Source organism: Aulostomus chinensis, chromosome 2, assembly GCF_037954235.1.
Source record: "Aulostomus chinensis isolate RoL2024-O1b breed Wild chromosome 2, RoL_Achi_v1.0, whole genome shotgun sequence".
Classification (NCBI taxonomy): domain Eukaryota; kingdom Metazoa; phylum Chordata; class Actinopteri; order Syngnathiformes; family Aulostomidae; genus Aulostomus; species Aulostomus chinensis.
The window spans coordinates 7,585,205-7,599,395 of NC_141321.1; the positions used below are offsets into that span (position 1 = coordinate 7,585,205).

Here is a 14,191-nt window from a genome sequence, read left to right on the forward strand (position 1 = left end):
CGAGAGTCCCTGCCGACAACTGAGGTAAGGAACTCTACCGACAGGCCTGATAGTGAAGCTCCCCTCCCTCCCGACACACACTCTCTCTCACACACACACACTCTCTCTCTCACACACACACACACTCTCTCACACACACACACACACACACACACACACACACACACACACAGAGTTCATTTACTCAGTGTATTTGATGTTCTGTCAGTTGACTAGTCATTCAGCTAACTCTTCTCTTGTAACCAAACCTGCTGCATGACAAACACAAGTTGACATTTGTTTGTGTTTTCCCAGCAGAGACGCTGCTGCCACCAGGACCTCAACTACAGGGGTTGAGTTGGAGGAGGAAGACCAGGGGCCACCAGTAGTGGTGGGTTTGACGGACCTCAGACTCATTTATGCGATTCCCAAGATTTATTTTTTCCTTTGGAAACACAAAAAAAAATATAACAACTTTTATTTTTCCGCAGGAAAAAACTGAACAAGACAGCCTTCCATGGGATGCCGGGCTCCAATATGTAAATTTCCAGCTGATGGAATGGCGTGGGTTAGTAAATTTGCTCAAAAACACTCAAGGAGCAAAATAAAAAAATAACCCAGAATTAATTTCTTTTCATGTGAATCAATTTGTCTATTTGTTTTTCAGGTTTCCAAACCCAGGCAATAACTGCGACATGAACTCCAGCCTCCAGAGCCTGATTGCACTGGAGGACTTCATCTCTGATGTGCAGGGCCAGGAGGATGTCTGGGTTTCAGTCCCTGAGACTCAACTGCTCAGGTATGGCAGCCATGCGTGCGCACGCGCACACACACACACACACACACACACACACACACACACACACACACACACACACACACAAACAGAGTTCATTTACTCAGTGTATTTGATGTTCTGTCAGTTGACTAGTCATTCAGCTAACTCTTCTCTTGTCACCAAACCTGCTGCATGACAAACACAAGTTGACATTTGTTTGTGTTTTCCCAGCAGAGACGCTGCTGCCACCAGGACCTCAACTACAGGGGTTGAGTTGGAGGAGGAAGACCAGGGGCCACCAGTAGTGGTGTGTTTGACGGACCTCAGACTCATTTATGCGATTCCCAAGATTTATTTTTTCCTTTGAAAACACAAAAAAAATAGATAACAATTTTTATTTTTCCACAGGAAAAAACTGAACAAGACAGCCTTCAATGGGATGCCGGGCTCCAGTGTGTAAATTTCCCACTGATGGAATGGCGTGGGTTAGTAAATCTGCTCAAAAACACTCAAGGAGCAAAATAAAAAAATAACCCAGAATTAATTTCATTTCATGTGAATCAATTTGTCCATTTGTTTTTCAGGTTTCCAAACCCTGGCAATAACTGCTACATGAACTCCAGCCTCCAGAGCCTGATTGCACTGGAGGACTTCATCACTGATGTGCAGGGCCAGGAGGATGTATGGGTTTCAGTCCCTGAAGCTCAACTACTCAGGTATGGCAGCCATGTGCGCACACACACACACACACACGCGCGCGCGTGCGCGGTTCTGAAAACCCAACTTTTTCATTGTTGAAGATTCTTTCTGCAGTCGATGGAGTTGTTAACTGCTAATTCTGCTGCTCTCCCTGCCTTTTGCTATCCATGTGTGCACATGGGAGGGCAAGGAGGTCCCAGAACAGGGCCATGTTGAACTTCCTACTAAGGTGCTTCATTTCGCAAAAGTGTTCTTGAATGATTTGTTTTGCTCCCTTTACAGTTGCCTCATGGACATTGTGAGGGTCCACTGCTCTGATGATCCATACAAGAAATTACACCACCTGTCTTTATTCAAGAACATCCTCTCCATGAATGCTCCAGAGTTTGAGGACTCAGAGCAAAAGGTAAGTGTTCATCTGACCACTAAGTTCTCCAACAATTAAGGACCTCTTTTGACTCTTTGGATTTTTGTGAATATAGGCCCATGTATTTCTTCCTCAATAAATTTAAGCCCTTGATATCTGTGTGTGTTCAGGATGCTTATGAGTTCCTGAATGAAATCCTGAACCAGGTCCAAACGTTGGCACCAACTCTGCAGCATGTAGCCGCCGGTAAAGGAAGGAGATACAGGTGCCCTGTAAAAGAACACATGATGTTCACAATGAGGAGCACCAGGACCTGCAAGAAGTGAGTGTACACACACTCACACGCACGCACGCACGCACACACAGCAGGTGGCAGCAAACCGCAGCTACTCATAATTCACCATTCATTTGACACATTGAATGCAGTATCAAAGCATTTTTGCTGGACTTTAACCTGTGACAAGCCAAACACCCTGTCGTAACATTTCAATGCGCCGTTGCTCAGCTTAGAAAGATTGTTTAGACTGATTGTTTTTATTGAAACTAGCAGATCTCAGTACAACGCCAGAGTGATTCTCAATGAACCGGACTAAATGAGGTCCGGTGCATCACTCAGATGTGAACTGGTCACAATGCAATGTTTGTCTTCCTTGACTGTGCAGATGCGGAGCCCAGTCGCATCGAGACGAGGACTTCACTGATCTCTCTCTGTCTCTGGAGCCTGGAGCTTCGGTCCAGCAAATGCTGTACAATCAACTGAAGGTAAGATGCACCTGTCGCCCCTTAGTGACATCATCTCATCACAAACACACACACACACACACACAGATTTCTGTGTATAGCGGTTTTATTTTCTTGTGCAGGCGCACTCAAATACAAATCTTAAAGACAAACAATTTTCTTCAGCGAGTGAAAGGTCCATTTATTGAGGTCGGTCAGGCCGCATGCAATCACACTGTAATATTCAAAACAAAATGCCCTTGTCACACAAAACAACAACAAAAATATGAAATGAACTACATGACAATGTCATTTCCATTTTGACATAACTTAAAATAAATAGTTGAATAAAACAAAACATGACCCCTGTCATGAATCCAAAACAATATGTCAGGAGGGGTTAAGAACACTTCTCTTTTTAAATCTACACAAAGAGCCACAAGGTGATGTGGCTGCGCGGGCAGAGTTGTGATATAAACTTGGAGTTCCGGCCTGACCGGCCACTCAGTAAAACCTTCCAAACCTCCCTACGGCCACCCTGCCTTGATGTGCTGTCCCAACCAAAACACACAGTGAAGGAATAACAGTTCGGGGGCCACAGAGAGGTGGCTGTCCTGTTGAGGAGCACCGTTCTAGTGTGTCACTCATTGTATGTTTTCTCTCTGTGACAGGATGAAGATCTGGAACGCACTTGCAAATGTGGGTTTCAGATGTCCACCAACCGGTGCCACTTTGAGAGCCTGCCCAAGTATGCACCCATCCATTGACATGCACTCCCAAATTTGCTTGTTTTTTTGGTTTTCCATCACTCAGACGGAATTTATTTCATACTTAGTTGCCTCCTAATGTAAATTAAGTTCGACTGAATTGAGGTTCATTGGTGACCGAAGGTTGAAACGTCAGTGAACTGACCTCAACAATTCTGATGACCATCGTGTTGAAATAATTCATCAAAAATACTCCAGCTCACATCCATCAATTGTCTTGCGCTTATTCCCGTTAAGGGTCGTGGGGGGTGGAGCCTATCCCAGCAACTACGGGCAAGAGGCGGGGTTCACCCTGGACAGGTCACCAGTCCATCACAGGGCCAACACATAGAGACAGACAACCATTCACATTCACAGTCACACCTACGGTCAATTTAGAGTATCAATCAGCCTCGTCCCCTCTTGATGTCTTTGGACTGTGGGAGGAAGCTGGAGTACCAGAGAGAACCCACACAGGAACAGGGAGAACATGGAGACTCACACAGAAAGATCCTGTGCTGGAGCCGGGACTGGAACCTGGAACCTTCTTGCTGTGAGGCCACAGCGCTGACCACTGCACCACCGTGCCGCCCCCATCTTACATCTTTTCTCACATTCTCCTTCTGCAGAATGCTGATGCTTCATCTCAAGCGTTACCGCTACAATAAGCACTACTTCTGTATGGAGAAGATCTGCGATCCAGTGGAGCTGCACAGTACTCTGATGGTGCCCTCCAGCCAGGTAAGAAATGGCTCACCTGAGTTCAGCTACAACACGCGTAGTGTGTCGGTTTGTGTTTTGACGTTTGCTGAGTGTGCTTCTAACTTTTTAATCATGTTCCTTCTCAGGGAGCCTCTCAGTACCATTTAAGGAGCATCATCAGCCACTTCGGCGAAACTGGGGATTCAGGTAAAACAATCACTCAGACACCCACTGAATTAACCCAGTTCAAATCCCTTTTTACCTTTATTCTGCTGAAGGAACTGAAAGGTTACGTGTAATTTCTTACGTATAATATTCAAACTTAAATAGATCACTTTAGTGTGACAGTTGTCAAGAATTGCTGACATTTACAGGTTTTTGGCAGTTCTCTCATTCTGATTTCTCAAACTGCTTCTACCTGTCAAACCTGGATGTTCAAACAGCTGATCTAACAGTAACTCCTCTCGTCTCAGGACACTACATGAGTCACGTTCACTGCCCAGACATCCACCTTGGCAGCTACCCCAACACCTGGCTGACTTTCAATGACGAAGAGGTCAGCGTGGCACCTGGGGACTGCATCTGTACGTTGCATGAGGAGACTGCTTACATTTTATTCTATGAAAGAACGGTGCTGTGAACAGTCGACCCTCTTTGCGGTGGAGGTGGCATGGAATGACCAGAGAGAGGCAAGTCCAGCAATTCTTCTGGCGCCTGATGTACCCCCTTGATAGTATTCCCCCCTTACCCCCACCAGTTCATTCAAGCAACAACACCCCCCTCTCAAGTCTGACCGTGGTCTCTCCCGGAAGGTTTACCTGGTGACGGTACCCGGCCGGATTCTTTTGGACCCAGACACCTGGAGGACACAACAGAAAGGTGAGTGGCACTATCAAACACTGGCACCCTATTGCTCTCTACCCTGCGGAACTTTGGCACCACGAAACCTCCTTCCGCTGCTCGATGCCTCCAATCCTCATTGTCACATCTCCCTTCTGATAGGTGGAGCGACGCCGGCGCAGCCGCATCTGCCTGAGGACCACCGCCACCAATGTATGGTTAAATGATTCAATAAATATGCATAATCAATAAATAAAGATGCCGCAAGCTGGATAGGTAGCGGTGTGCAAATCCGCTCTGTAACTTACTGTGCAAAATTCAATATTGTGCGAATTGTGAAATACTGTTCAAAACAACCCCGGTGCAACCTTTCTACATTCCTATCGTAACGAAGGGCTCTTCGTTACAGGTGCGACACTAAGTCCTTATGCCAGTACTCAAAATTTCAATACTTGAATTTGACTTTGTCCAGACAATGATCCCAGAACCTTCTTGTTTAGAAGGACTGATAAAGCCTCTGACCAAGCTGGAGCAGATCCTAGCAGAGGGTTCTTTAGGAGGGTGTGTGTGAGCCTGCACTGACTGAGAGGGTGCCTGTGAGATGATCAAGCAGAACAGCGAGGACAACACCAGTGGGCAGACCTCCCTCTTACACAGTTAAACACATAACTTAAGTAGAACAATATTTCTTTCTCCAAGCAGAAATGATAAGTCTTTTGACTCCACAAGGACCCCGTCTCAGAGCAACACAAGGGAGAAAGCAATAGCAATACATGGACTGGTGATCGCACAAAGGCAGGGAGGAGAGGGAGAGGAGGAACGCTCCGCAAACCAGACTGAGCAGAAGAAGAGAGAGAGGGGCGAGAACTTCTCAACTCGTAAAGTGTCAGGAGAGAACTCCTGTTGTGATTTGATGCTGATAGAAATGGACTTCAACAGGATGAGACTGAGCAAAACATAAGAGAATACAAAATGCATTTATTTTGGTTCTTAATCTGTCGATTGAATGTTGGGATATTTATTTTGGTATCTAAAGCACTTTTTAATGAACAGGAGATCATATTCAACTGATTGCTTGCATTCACTGATGAAGATTAAGCAATTTGAAGTAACATAGAAATTTGAGGATGTAATGCATCATATGGCAGCACGGTGGTGCAGTGGTCAGCACTGTGGCCTCACAGCAAGAAGGTCCCGGGTTCCAGTCCCGGCTCCAGCACAGGATCTTTCTGTGTGGAGTCTGCATGTTCTCACTGTTCCTGTGTGGGTTCTCTCTGGTACTCCAGCTTCCTCCCACAGTCCAAAGACAGCAAGAGGGGACGAGGCTGATTGATACTCTAAATTGACTGTAGGTGTGACTGTGAGTGTGAATGGTTGTCTGTCTCTATGTGTTGGCCCTGTGATGGACTAGAGACTTGTCCAGGGTGAACCCTGCCTCTCACCTGAAGACAGCTGGGATAGGCTCCACCCCCCCCCCCCCCGGACCCTTAACAGGAATAAATGGAGGAAAATGGATGGATGGAAATTTATTGCTTTGACAATTTATTGTTTTATTCATAGTCATTTAAATTTGGAGCTTCATTGCATGATTGTTGTGCAACAAAAAACTGTCAGAACTGAAGGTCCATTCAGCACATTTCATGTAAAATTGTGCCCGGCAGGTCTGTGTGGCTGTGAGTGTGAATGGTTGTCTTTCTCTGTGTGTTGGCCCTGTGATGGACAGGTGACCTGTCCAGGGTGAACCCTACCTCTCACCTGAAGGCTGCTGGAATAGGCTCCACCCCCCGTGTGAAGAAAATGGATGGATGTTTATGTATTCTGTTCTTTTCATTAGATGTGAGTTAACAAGTCATGAGCCCCTGGTAATGTATAATGCCTATGAACTGTGTAGTTCATAAGAAATACTGTATATAACCTGCTTTAACTGTTTTAGACCGTTAGTCTCTGTGCTTCTCCATAAAAGTGTAAAATGTATGTGGAAGGACAAACCACAGGTGCCAACATGTACACTATGTGGTCTGGTTGTAAAAGTCTAAAAAAAAAACCCAACGGATTTTGTGGCTTCTGGGTGACAGATTGATGGTTGTTTCTGTTGGTTCTAGAGACTAGAACCATTTGGCTCCAACCTAAATAGCCACCTCACAAATGGCCAGGAACTCTTTTCAACTTTTGGTCATCACCTGTGTTTGACCCCAATCTGCATGCCCCCTCCCAGTAAATGTGAAGAGATGTATAAATACCTGACAGTTTCTCAGAACAACAGAGAACTTCTGATGCTCCATGAGTGTGTTGTAACTTCTCTCTCATGCATGCATAAACTAGAATAGAAGCTTTGAGTTTCCAAGCCTCCTTCATGGTCACTGCTCCACTGGACCCCTCAATACACCACCACCACACTAACACATGCTGTTTTCTGTGCCACTTACAGGCTGCAGATGCTGGAGGCCATCTGGAAGCACTGGAAAGGACCCATCAGCCCGGCGCTCTACATGTCTGACGCTGAGGCTCAGCAGTTCCTGCGCCACGCTCAAGCAGAACCGTAAGAATGTTTGCTACCACATAATGTACAAGGAGGGTCACTTCTATCCAGTCAACCTGGTGAGAAATGTGGCCCTCAAGAATGCCAACACGCCCTACGTCTTCCTGATGGTCTTGCTCGCATGACTCTCCCTGCTTGCTGGAAACCTGGAGAGTGAGTAGCAGCACAGTCAGAAATGAAATGACTGCGCATATTAAAGGGAACAATAAAACAAATTTGAATCACTACAGTGTCATTTTCCTGGAGCTCGAAAGTCAAAAGCAGATTTATAAAAGAAGACTAAAGGTTTGGTTTGTGTTGCGAGGTCACAGGAATCTCACAGAGAACAGAAGAACTAGCAGATTCTTGATGCAACTCAGTCTTCAAAGGAAAGATTAAGCTGAATGTTGAAACACATGGAGCCTTTTTTTTTCTTTAGTTGGAGTTTTCAGTCTGACATCGAAGAGAGCGGCCGTGGCTGCATCAGTGACCCGCAGTCAGCACTTTGGTTGGAGTCACAAGAGCTGGGGTCAGTGCAGAATGACAGACAGGTGAGTGTGGAAGGGAAGAGTCAGGAGTGCAGGACATACAGTCAGATGTGCTTAGCAGACAGGGAGTGTGCAAACATGGAGGCTGACACAAATAAACTGAGTGTGGCAGGATAGCGCTACACTCCCCACCGTGAGGGGCAGTGTGGCAGACAATTAGTGAGTGGTCACCTATAAATAGACCTGGTCGGACCCTTCTCCGTCCTTTTCCGCTTCCTCTCCCTCCTTTACGGAGCCGACAGCCGTGCATGGTGGCGTCTCGCTGGTCAGCAGATCGGGTTGCAAAACAAAGCGGTGTGGTGTTACCGGGAGCTGGGCTGTCTCCCTTGGGCCGGTGTGTGCGTGGTACGCTTTCTGTGGTCTGGGCTGCGGGCCTCCTGCCTCTCGTCTGACGCCACGATCCTGCTGTCCGTGCGCGGCCGTCAATTGCCGCTGTGAGCCTCGCTGCTGTTTTGGTTCTTCTTCTTCTCTTCTCCTCTTGATACTTGCTGATTCGGCTCATAACGGGCTCCTTTCCCAGTAACGGCGGTTAAAGCCGTGCACTACGGCCTTTATAAGAGCCTCAACGTGGGCCAAGAGAGGGCATCCCGACCCTCATCGGCGCTGAGCCATCCCCTTGGAGACTGGTTTTAATTAGAGGGGCAGACATTTCCTTAATTACTTGAGTTTATTCCTTCTTTATTTGTTATTTCTTCCTTTGAATTATTACTGTTAAGTTTTTGTGGGTTATATCTGATTTATTGTTTAGATCCATTATTATTATTATTATTATTATTATTATTATTATTGCCTTTTGCTCCCCATTTGATCATTTTGATTTAAAATAGTTTCTGTCGGGTTGTTTGTGGTAGTGATATTTGGTTCATGTGGGAGGGTTGCCTTGATTTCATGTTTTTAATGGTGTTCTTTTCTTTTCTTTGACAGGTGTTGAGGGCCCAGAGCGGCAGCGGTCCCCCCTGGTGGTGGTTCCTTGCTCCTTGCAGTGTAGTTTTTTTGGATCCCTCCCCTTTTAGTTACCGCTGTCGTGGTAAGCCCCAGCCCTGTCCCCTTTTCCTTTCGGTAATTCCTCTTGCACTCCTTATTATATCCATTGGTATTCATTTAGTCTGTTGCTCATTTTAAAATATTTTTCTAATAAAAGGTATTTTTATAATTGGAAATCACGGTCCTGTCCTGTGGTATCTCTCGAACTGTGTGCCTTTGTTCAAATGGAAGCCTGGTCATTTTGAAATTTTGTTTATATCCTGGGGTGAAAGCCCCCAGGTGGCGTTGTCGGCAACTGTTCCCCACCGCTCGCCTTGCCACATCTGGCGTTGTCGGCAGGACCCACAAGTAAAAAGGACAGAGACGTGATTTCCATTTTTAATTTTTGTTTGTACTTAACCATTGATTCAGGTTTTATGATAGAGCCAAAACCGCAGTAACGCCACAGTCATTTTTCCTACCCAAAATCATCATCTTTTCCTTTCCTATTGGAGGTCTAGGTGTGGTAGTTTTGTTGTCGGTATGGAAGAGGAAATCCAGCAGCTCAAGGAGCTTGTGCTGCAGCTTAAGGCAGACAATGAGCGGCTGCTCCAGGAGCATACTGCATCTCATTCGGCCCTCGGTGGGGCAGCGTCAGTGTCCTCTGGTACAGCTAGTGGGGCTCCTCCTATTGTGACGGAGTGGCTGGTAGTTATTCCCAGGGACCGCAGATGTCCCGTTTTTAACGGTAGGTCAGGTATCAGGGTAGCTGAGTGGATATAGGAGATACAGGCATGCATGAGAGCCCGGCACCTCTCTGTTGCTGATCAGGCCCTCTTTATCATTGAGCATTTGGAGGGAGAAGCGCATGAGGAGATTAGGTTTCAACCAGGTGTAGAGCATGATGACCCGGCTCTCATTTTTTCCATCTTGCAAGAGCTGTACAGCCATTCCCTGTCCTATGTCACTCTGCAGCAGGCTTTCTTTGCGAGGCAGTGACAGGAAGGTGAGTCACTACAGGAGTTTTTGTTAGCTTTAATGCAGAGCGTCAAGCAGTGCGCTCCTGATGGGATGCCAAACTCTGAAATTCTGCTGCGCGATCAGTTCGTACAGCATGTCCTTGACAGTTCTCTGCGACGTGAACTAAAACAAATGGTTCGGCGCCAGCCCTCTGCTTCACTTCTAGAGGTGCGTGGGGAGGCCATTAGATGGGAGAGGGAGGGTCTTCCTGGGGGTTCTCGTGGGCGCAGCTGCTCTCTTCCGTCCGCTCATGGGTTGCAGCTTAGTGTTCAGAGTCGTTCTATCCCGGCCCCGGCGGTTGTCCCCCAGGGTCCTGGTTTAGCTGAACTGATGGACCTTTTAAAGAGTCAACAGGAGCAGCTTAACCAGCTTACCCGCACCGTAGCTTCCTTGCAGGCGCCCCGACCCAAGGTCGGACGTCACACAATTCTGTCATATGTCGCAGGTGTCAGCAGCCTGGGTACTTTGCCCGCGAGTGCGATGGGGAGCGGGTTCCATCTCGTGCACGTGCTCACTCTGTCACTGGGCTAACTTCTAACCCTTCTAGGCCTGCTTTGTCCACTCGGCAGGCGGAAAACTGAAGCCCGCTGAGCTTTTGAGCCAGAGCTTGGTGGGGGCTCCTCCAGGCTCTGTAGAAAGTAAACTGTCTGGTTTAATGTTCTCTTGTCCAAATGTGAATGTGTTGATGGCCGATGTCCCGGTGTCGTGTTTGGTGGATACTGGGTCCATGGTTTCCACCATCACAGAAAGTTTTTTTCAGGAGCATTTTGCACCTTGGGACCGTGATCGCCTGCAGTCCTGTAACTGGTTGCGGCTCCGGGCAGCTAATGGTTTAGCCATTCCATATGTTGGCTATTTAGAGCTTGATGTGACCCTTTGTGACAAGGTAATGTCTCGTTGTGGGATCTTGGTTGTTAAGGACCCCCCTGTAGCTATGACCTGTCCCTGGAGTCTTGGAGATGAATGTTATCAGACGTTGTTATCAAGATCTTTTTGGGGCCTATGACCGGTCTCTGTTTGAGGCACCCTCAGTGCTACAGGCCCCTGGCCCAGTTATTGAGGCCCTTCAGAAATGTCACCAGGCTGCAGCCCAGGTTCCCGAAAACCCCACTGGTTCAGTGAGGGTGCAAGGTAAGCAGGCCCTTCGTATCCCTGGTGGGGTAATGAAGATTGTAACTACTTCCTGGCCAATCATTGACTCCACGCTTCATACTGATGTTAATAAAGTGCATTTATTTTCTTTGTCGTATGGTTTAAGCACCGTTGAACACCTTGAAAACTAAAAGGAAAATGAGATGGAAAATCTCAAAGAATATTTGTCATGACAGACAGCAGATTTATACATATTCAAATAAATGAAACTCTATTAGACTACATTAACCTCTAAACATTACTTTCTTTAGTTACACAGATTAAACAGCTACAGATTTAAATCCTATAACTTGTGTCTCCTTTAAAAAAACAAAAAAAACAAATGTCCTCGTAAGCAATAGGAATTCAAATTCTAAACACACTGTAGACACTGTTAGCTCACTAGATCAACTGCAGTGAAATTCAGCTCTTGTAGTGAATAAAGAACAAACCAAACTTCAAGTCGTGCACAAATGGCATTTAAAGTGGATCATGTGCTAATGTGTCAATAGCTTACAATGCAAAATAGCTAGCTGCACAGTAATGAAATGCAATTGATATGCAAATTCGCGTTTCACACAATCACTCGGTACTATTAACATCAAACATCAAGTTAGTACAGAACAAAGGAAAGCTATTTACCGTGTGCGCCCTTGACCAGTTGTAGAATGAAACTTAAACTTATTACTCTGTCTCTCTTTCGCTCCGTCTCTCTTTCGCGCCGTTTCTCTGCCGCACTTCCGTGTTTTACGCGCTTCCGTGTTTGACGCGCTTTAACTGTTTACGCCTAGCGGACTTCTGATCTGCGTCAGAGGGTCACGTGATAAACAAGAGTAAACTTAAAATAAATAAATACAATCATTTACAAAGATAGTGGCCAGCACTTACTCATCACATTTTTCAGATCAGGCTGTGCTGTTTGAGCCCCCTGACTCTGGTTTGCCAAGTGGGTTGCTGGTTGGCACCCTGTTTGGTTTGTGTTGTCCGGGGTACGGCTTACATTCCGGTGGTCAATGTGGGGACAACTGATATTCTTTTGCACCCACGGATCTGTCTGGGTGCTCTCAGTCGCGCCCAAGTTGTCAGTCTACCCACAGAGGTAACTGAGGTGAGGCTGACTACAGCTATCGTCTCCTCCCAAGTAGCTTCTGGCTCAACCTCAGGGGTTTCCCCACCAGTAGATTTGGCCATGTTGACAGAGGAAGAGCAGATGGAGGTGAGGTCCTTGTTACAGGAATACAGTTCAGTCTGTGCAGCCCATGATGGCGACTTGGGCTGTACCAACCTCAGCTCCCACGACATTCCGCTCCTGGATGATGTCCCTGTGAGGCAGAGATACCGCAGTATCCCCTTCAGAGTACGAAGCTGTAAAAGCTCACATCAACCAGCTTCTTGAAGCGCAGGTCAGTAAGGAGAGCAGTAGCCCTTGTGCCTCACCCATTGTTTTGGTCCGTAAGAAGGACAGCAGTTTGCGCTTGTGCGTAGATTACCGTCTTCTTAACAGTAAGACTAGGAGAGACGCTTTCCCTTTGCCGCGCATTGAGGAAAGCCTAGATGCACTCAGTGGTGCCCGCTGGTTCTCCACCGTTGATTTTGCCAGTGGGTACAACCAGGTACCAGTGTCGGAGCCAGATCGGCCCAAGACCGCTTTTTGTACTCCGTTCGGAATTTTTGAGTTCAATCGGATGCCTTTTGGACTGTGCAACGCCCCAAGTACTTTCCATCGGCTGATGCAGAGAATGTTTGGAGATCAGCAGGGGCAGTCTCTCCTCTTGTACCTTGATGATATTGTCGTCTTCTCCTCCTCTGTGTCCCAGCATCTGCAGTGGCTGAAAGTTGTGCTGGGTCGCCTTCAAAAGGAAGGCTTGAAGGCCAAACTTGAGAAGTGCATCTTCTTCCAGAAGGAAGTTAAGTACTTGGGTCATGTTGTTTCCAGTGAGGGTGTCTCCACAGACCCCGAAAAGATTGAGGCTGTGTCCAAATGGAAACGACCCCGTCATGTTTCCAAGCTGCGCTCCTTTTTGGGTTTCGCCAGCCACTACCAGCGTTTTGTGGAGGGCTTTTCCCAATTGGCCAGTCCTCTGCATAAGTTAGTGGCTGAGCTCACCAGCAAAAAGTCCAGAAAAGGGTCTGGGCAGGCTCATAGTGCTTCCTGGACGTCCCAGTGTGAGGCCAGTTTTGAGGCCTTGAAGTCAAGGTTAGTGTCAGCCCCAGTTTTGACTTACGCTGACTTTTCTCGTCCTTTCATTTTGGAAGTTGACGCTAGTCACAGTGGGCTGGGGCAGTGCTCTCCCAAGAGACCGACAGAGGTGTTCAGCCTGTAGCTTATGCCAGCTGTTGAAAGCTGTTCTTGGCCCCGAGGCTCGAGCAGCCCCTCCTAGGGCCCACTCGCCTCGCAGATCAGAACAGATGGAGGCTGACTCCCTCAGTGATGGTGACTTGTGGCTCTTGGTACCCGAAACACCTTTACCTCCTGCGGGCCCGAGTAGTTCCTCCGCTGAAACCTGTTCAGAGGTTCAGGCCAGCTCAAGTGCATTTCCTACATCGAGGGGCATTGTACCATCTTTTTATTCTTTGTCCCCCTTAGAGCAACCCAGCACCAGTCAGCAAGTTCCGCGTCGGACGGCTCGCACTACAGCTGGCCACCATTCCAACCCTTACCATCTCCCCTTACCTGCAGACCAGCATGGTAATCCAGTACAGTCTGTATATAATGCCCAAATGGCCATTTTCAGGCCCTGGTGTTAGCATTTGTAATTTTTTTGTTTCATCGTCGGGCCGACGACACAAAAGCTGGGGGTAGATGTGGCAGGATAGCGCTACACTCCCCACCGTGAGGGGCAGTGTGGCAGACAATTAGTGAGTGGTCACCTATAAATAGCCCTCGTCGGACCCTTCTCCGTCCTTTCCGCTTCCTCTCCCTCCTTTACAGAGCCAACAGCCGTGCGTGGTGGCGTCTCGCTGGCCAGCAGATCGGGTTACAAAACAAAGGTATGCATGCTTGCTCTGCTCGATTATTCAGTGTCACGGGCCCCGTGTTTACTCCGGTTTTGCTCCGTTCAGCAGTGTGGTGTTACCGGGAGCTGGGCTGTCTCCCTTGGGCCGATGTGTGCGTGGTGCGCTTTTTGTGGGTAAGACGCATAGTTGTCTGCCTTTCATATCAAGCTGCCGATGATCTGT

At 47.4% G+C, this 14,191-nt stretch overlaps 1 protein-coding gene across 2 annotated transcripts; it reads left to right on the forward strand.

Moving 5' to 3' along the window:
• The first annotated feature begins 866 nt into the window (after positions 1-866).
• Positions 867-6,039, forward strand: LOC147268955 (ubiquitin carboxyl-terminal hydrolase 37-like). 2 transcript variants are annotated; one of them, XM_086225375.1, is made up of 11 exons: positions 989-1,242; positions 1,342-1,473; positions 1,739-1,862; positions 1,994-2,145; positions 2,486-2,585; positions 3,215-3,291; positions 3,919-4,030; positions 4,138-4,198; positions 4,465-4,680; positions 4,804-4,870; positions 4,994-6,039. In XM_086225375.1, the coding sequence occupies exons 1-9, from the start codon at positions 1,229-1,231 to the stop codon at positions 4,629-4,631; spliced, it is 939 nt and encodes a 312-aa protein (XP_086081501.1). In that variant the 5' UTR covers positions 989-1,228; the 3' UTR covers positions 4,632-4,680; positions 4,804-4,870; positions 4,994-6,039. The 2 variants fall into 2 exon arrangements, with proteins under 2 accessions (XP_086081490.1, XP_086081501.1); XM_086225364.1 differs by having other exon boundaries at positions 867-1,242; positions 4,465-4,870; positions 4,994-6,035.
• Positions 6,040-14,191: the final 8,152 nt, after the last annotated feature.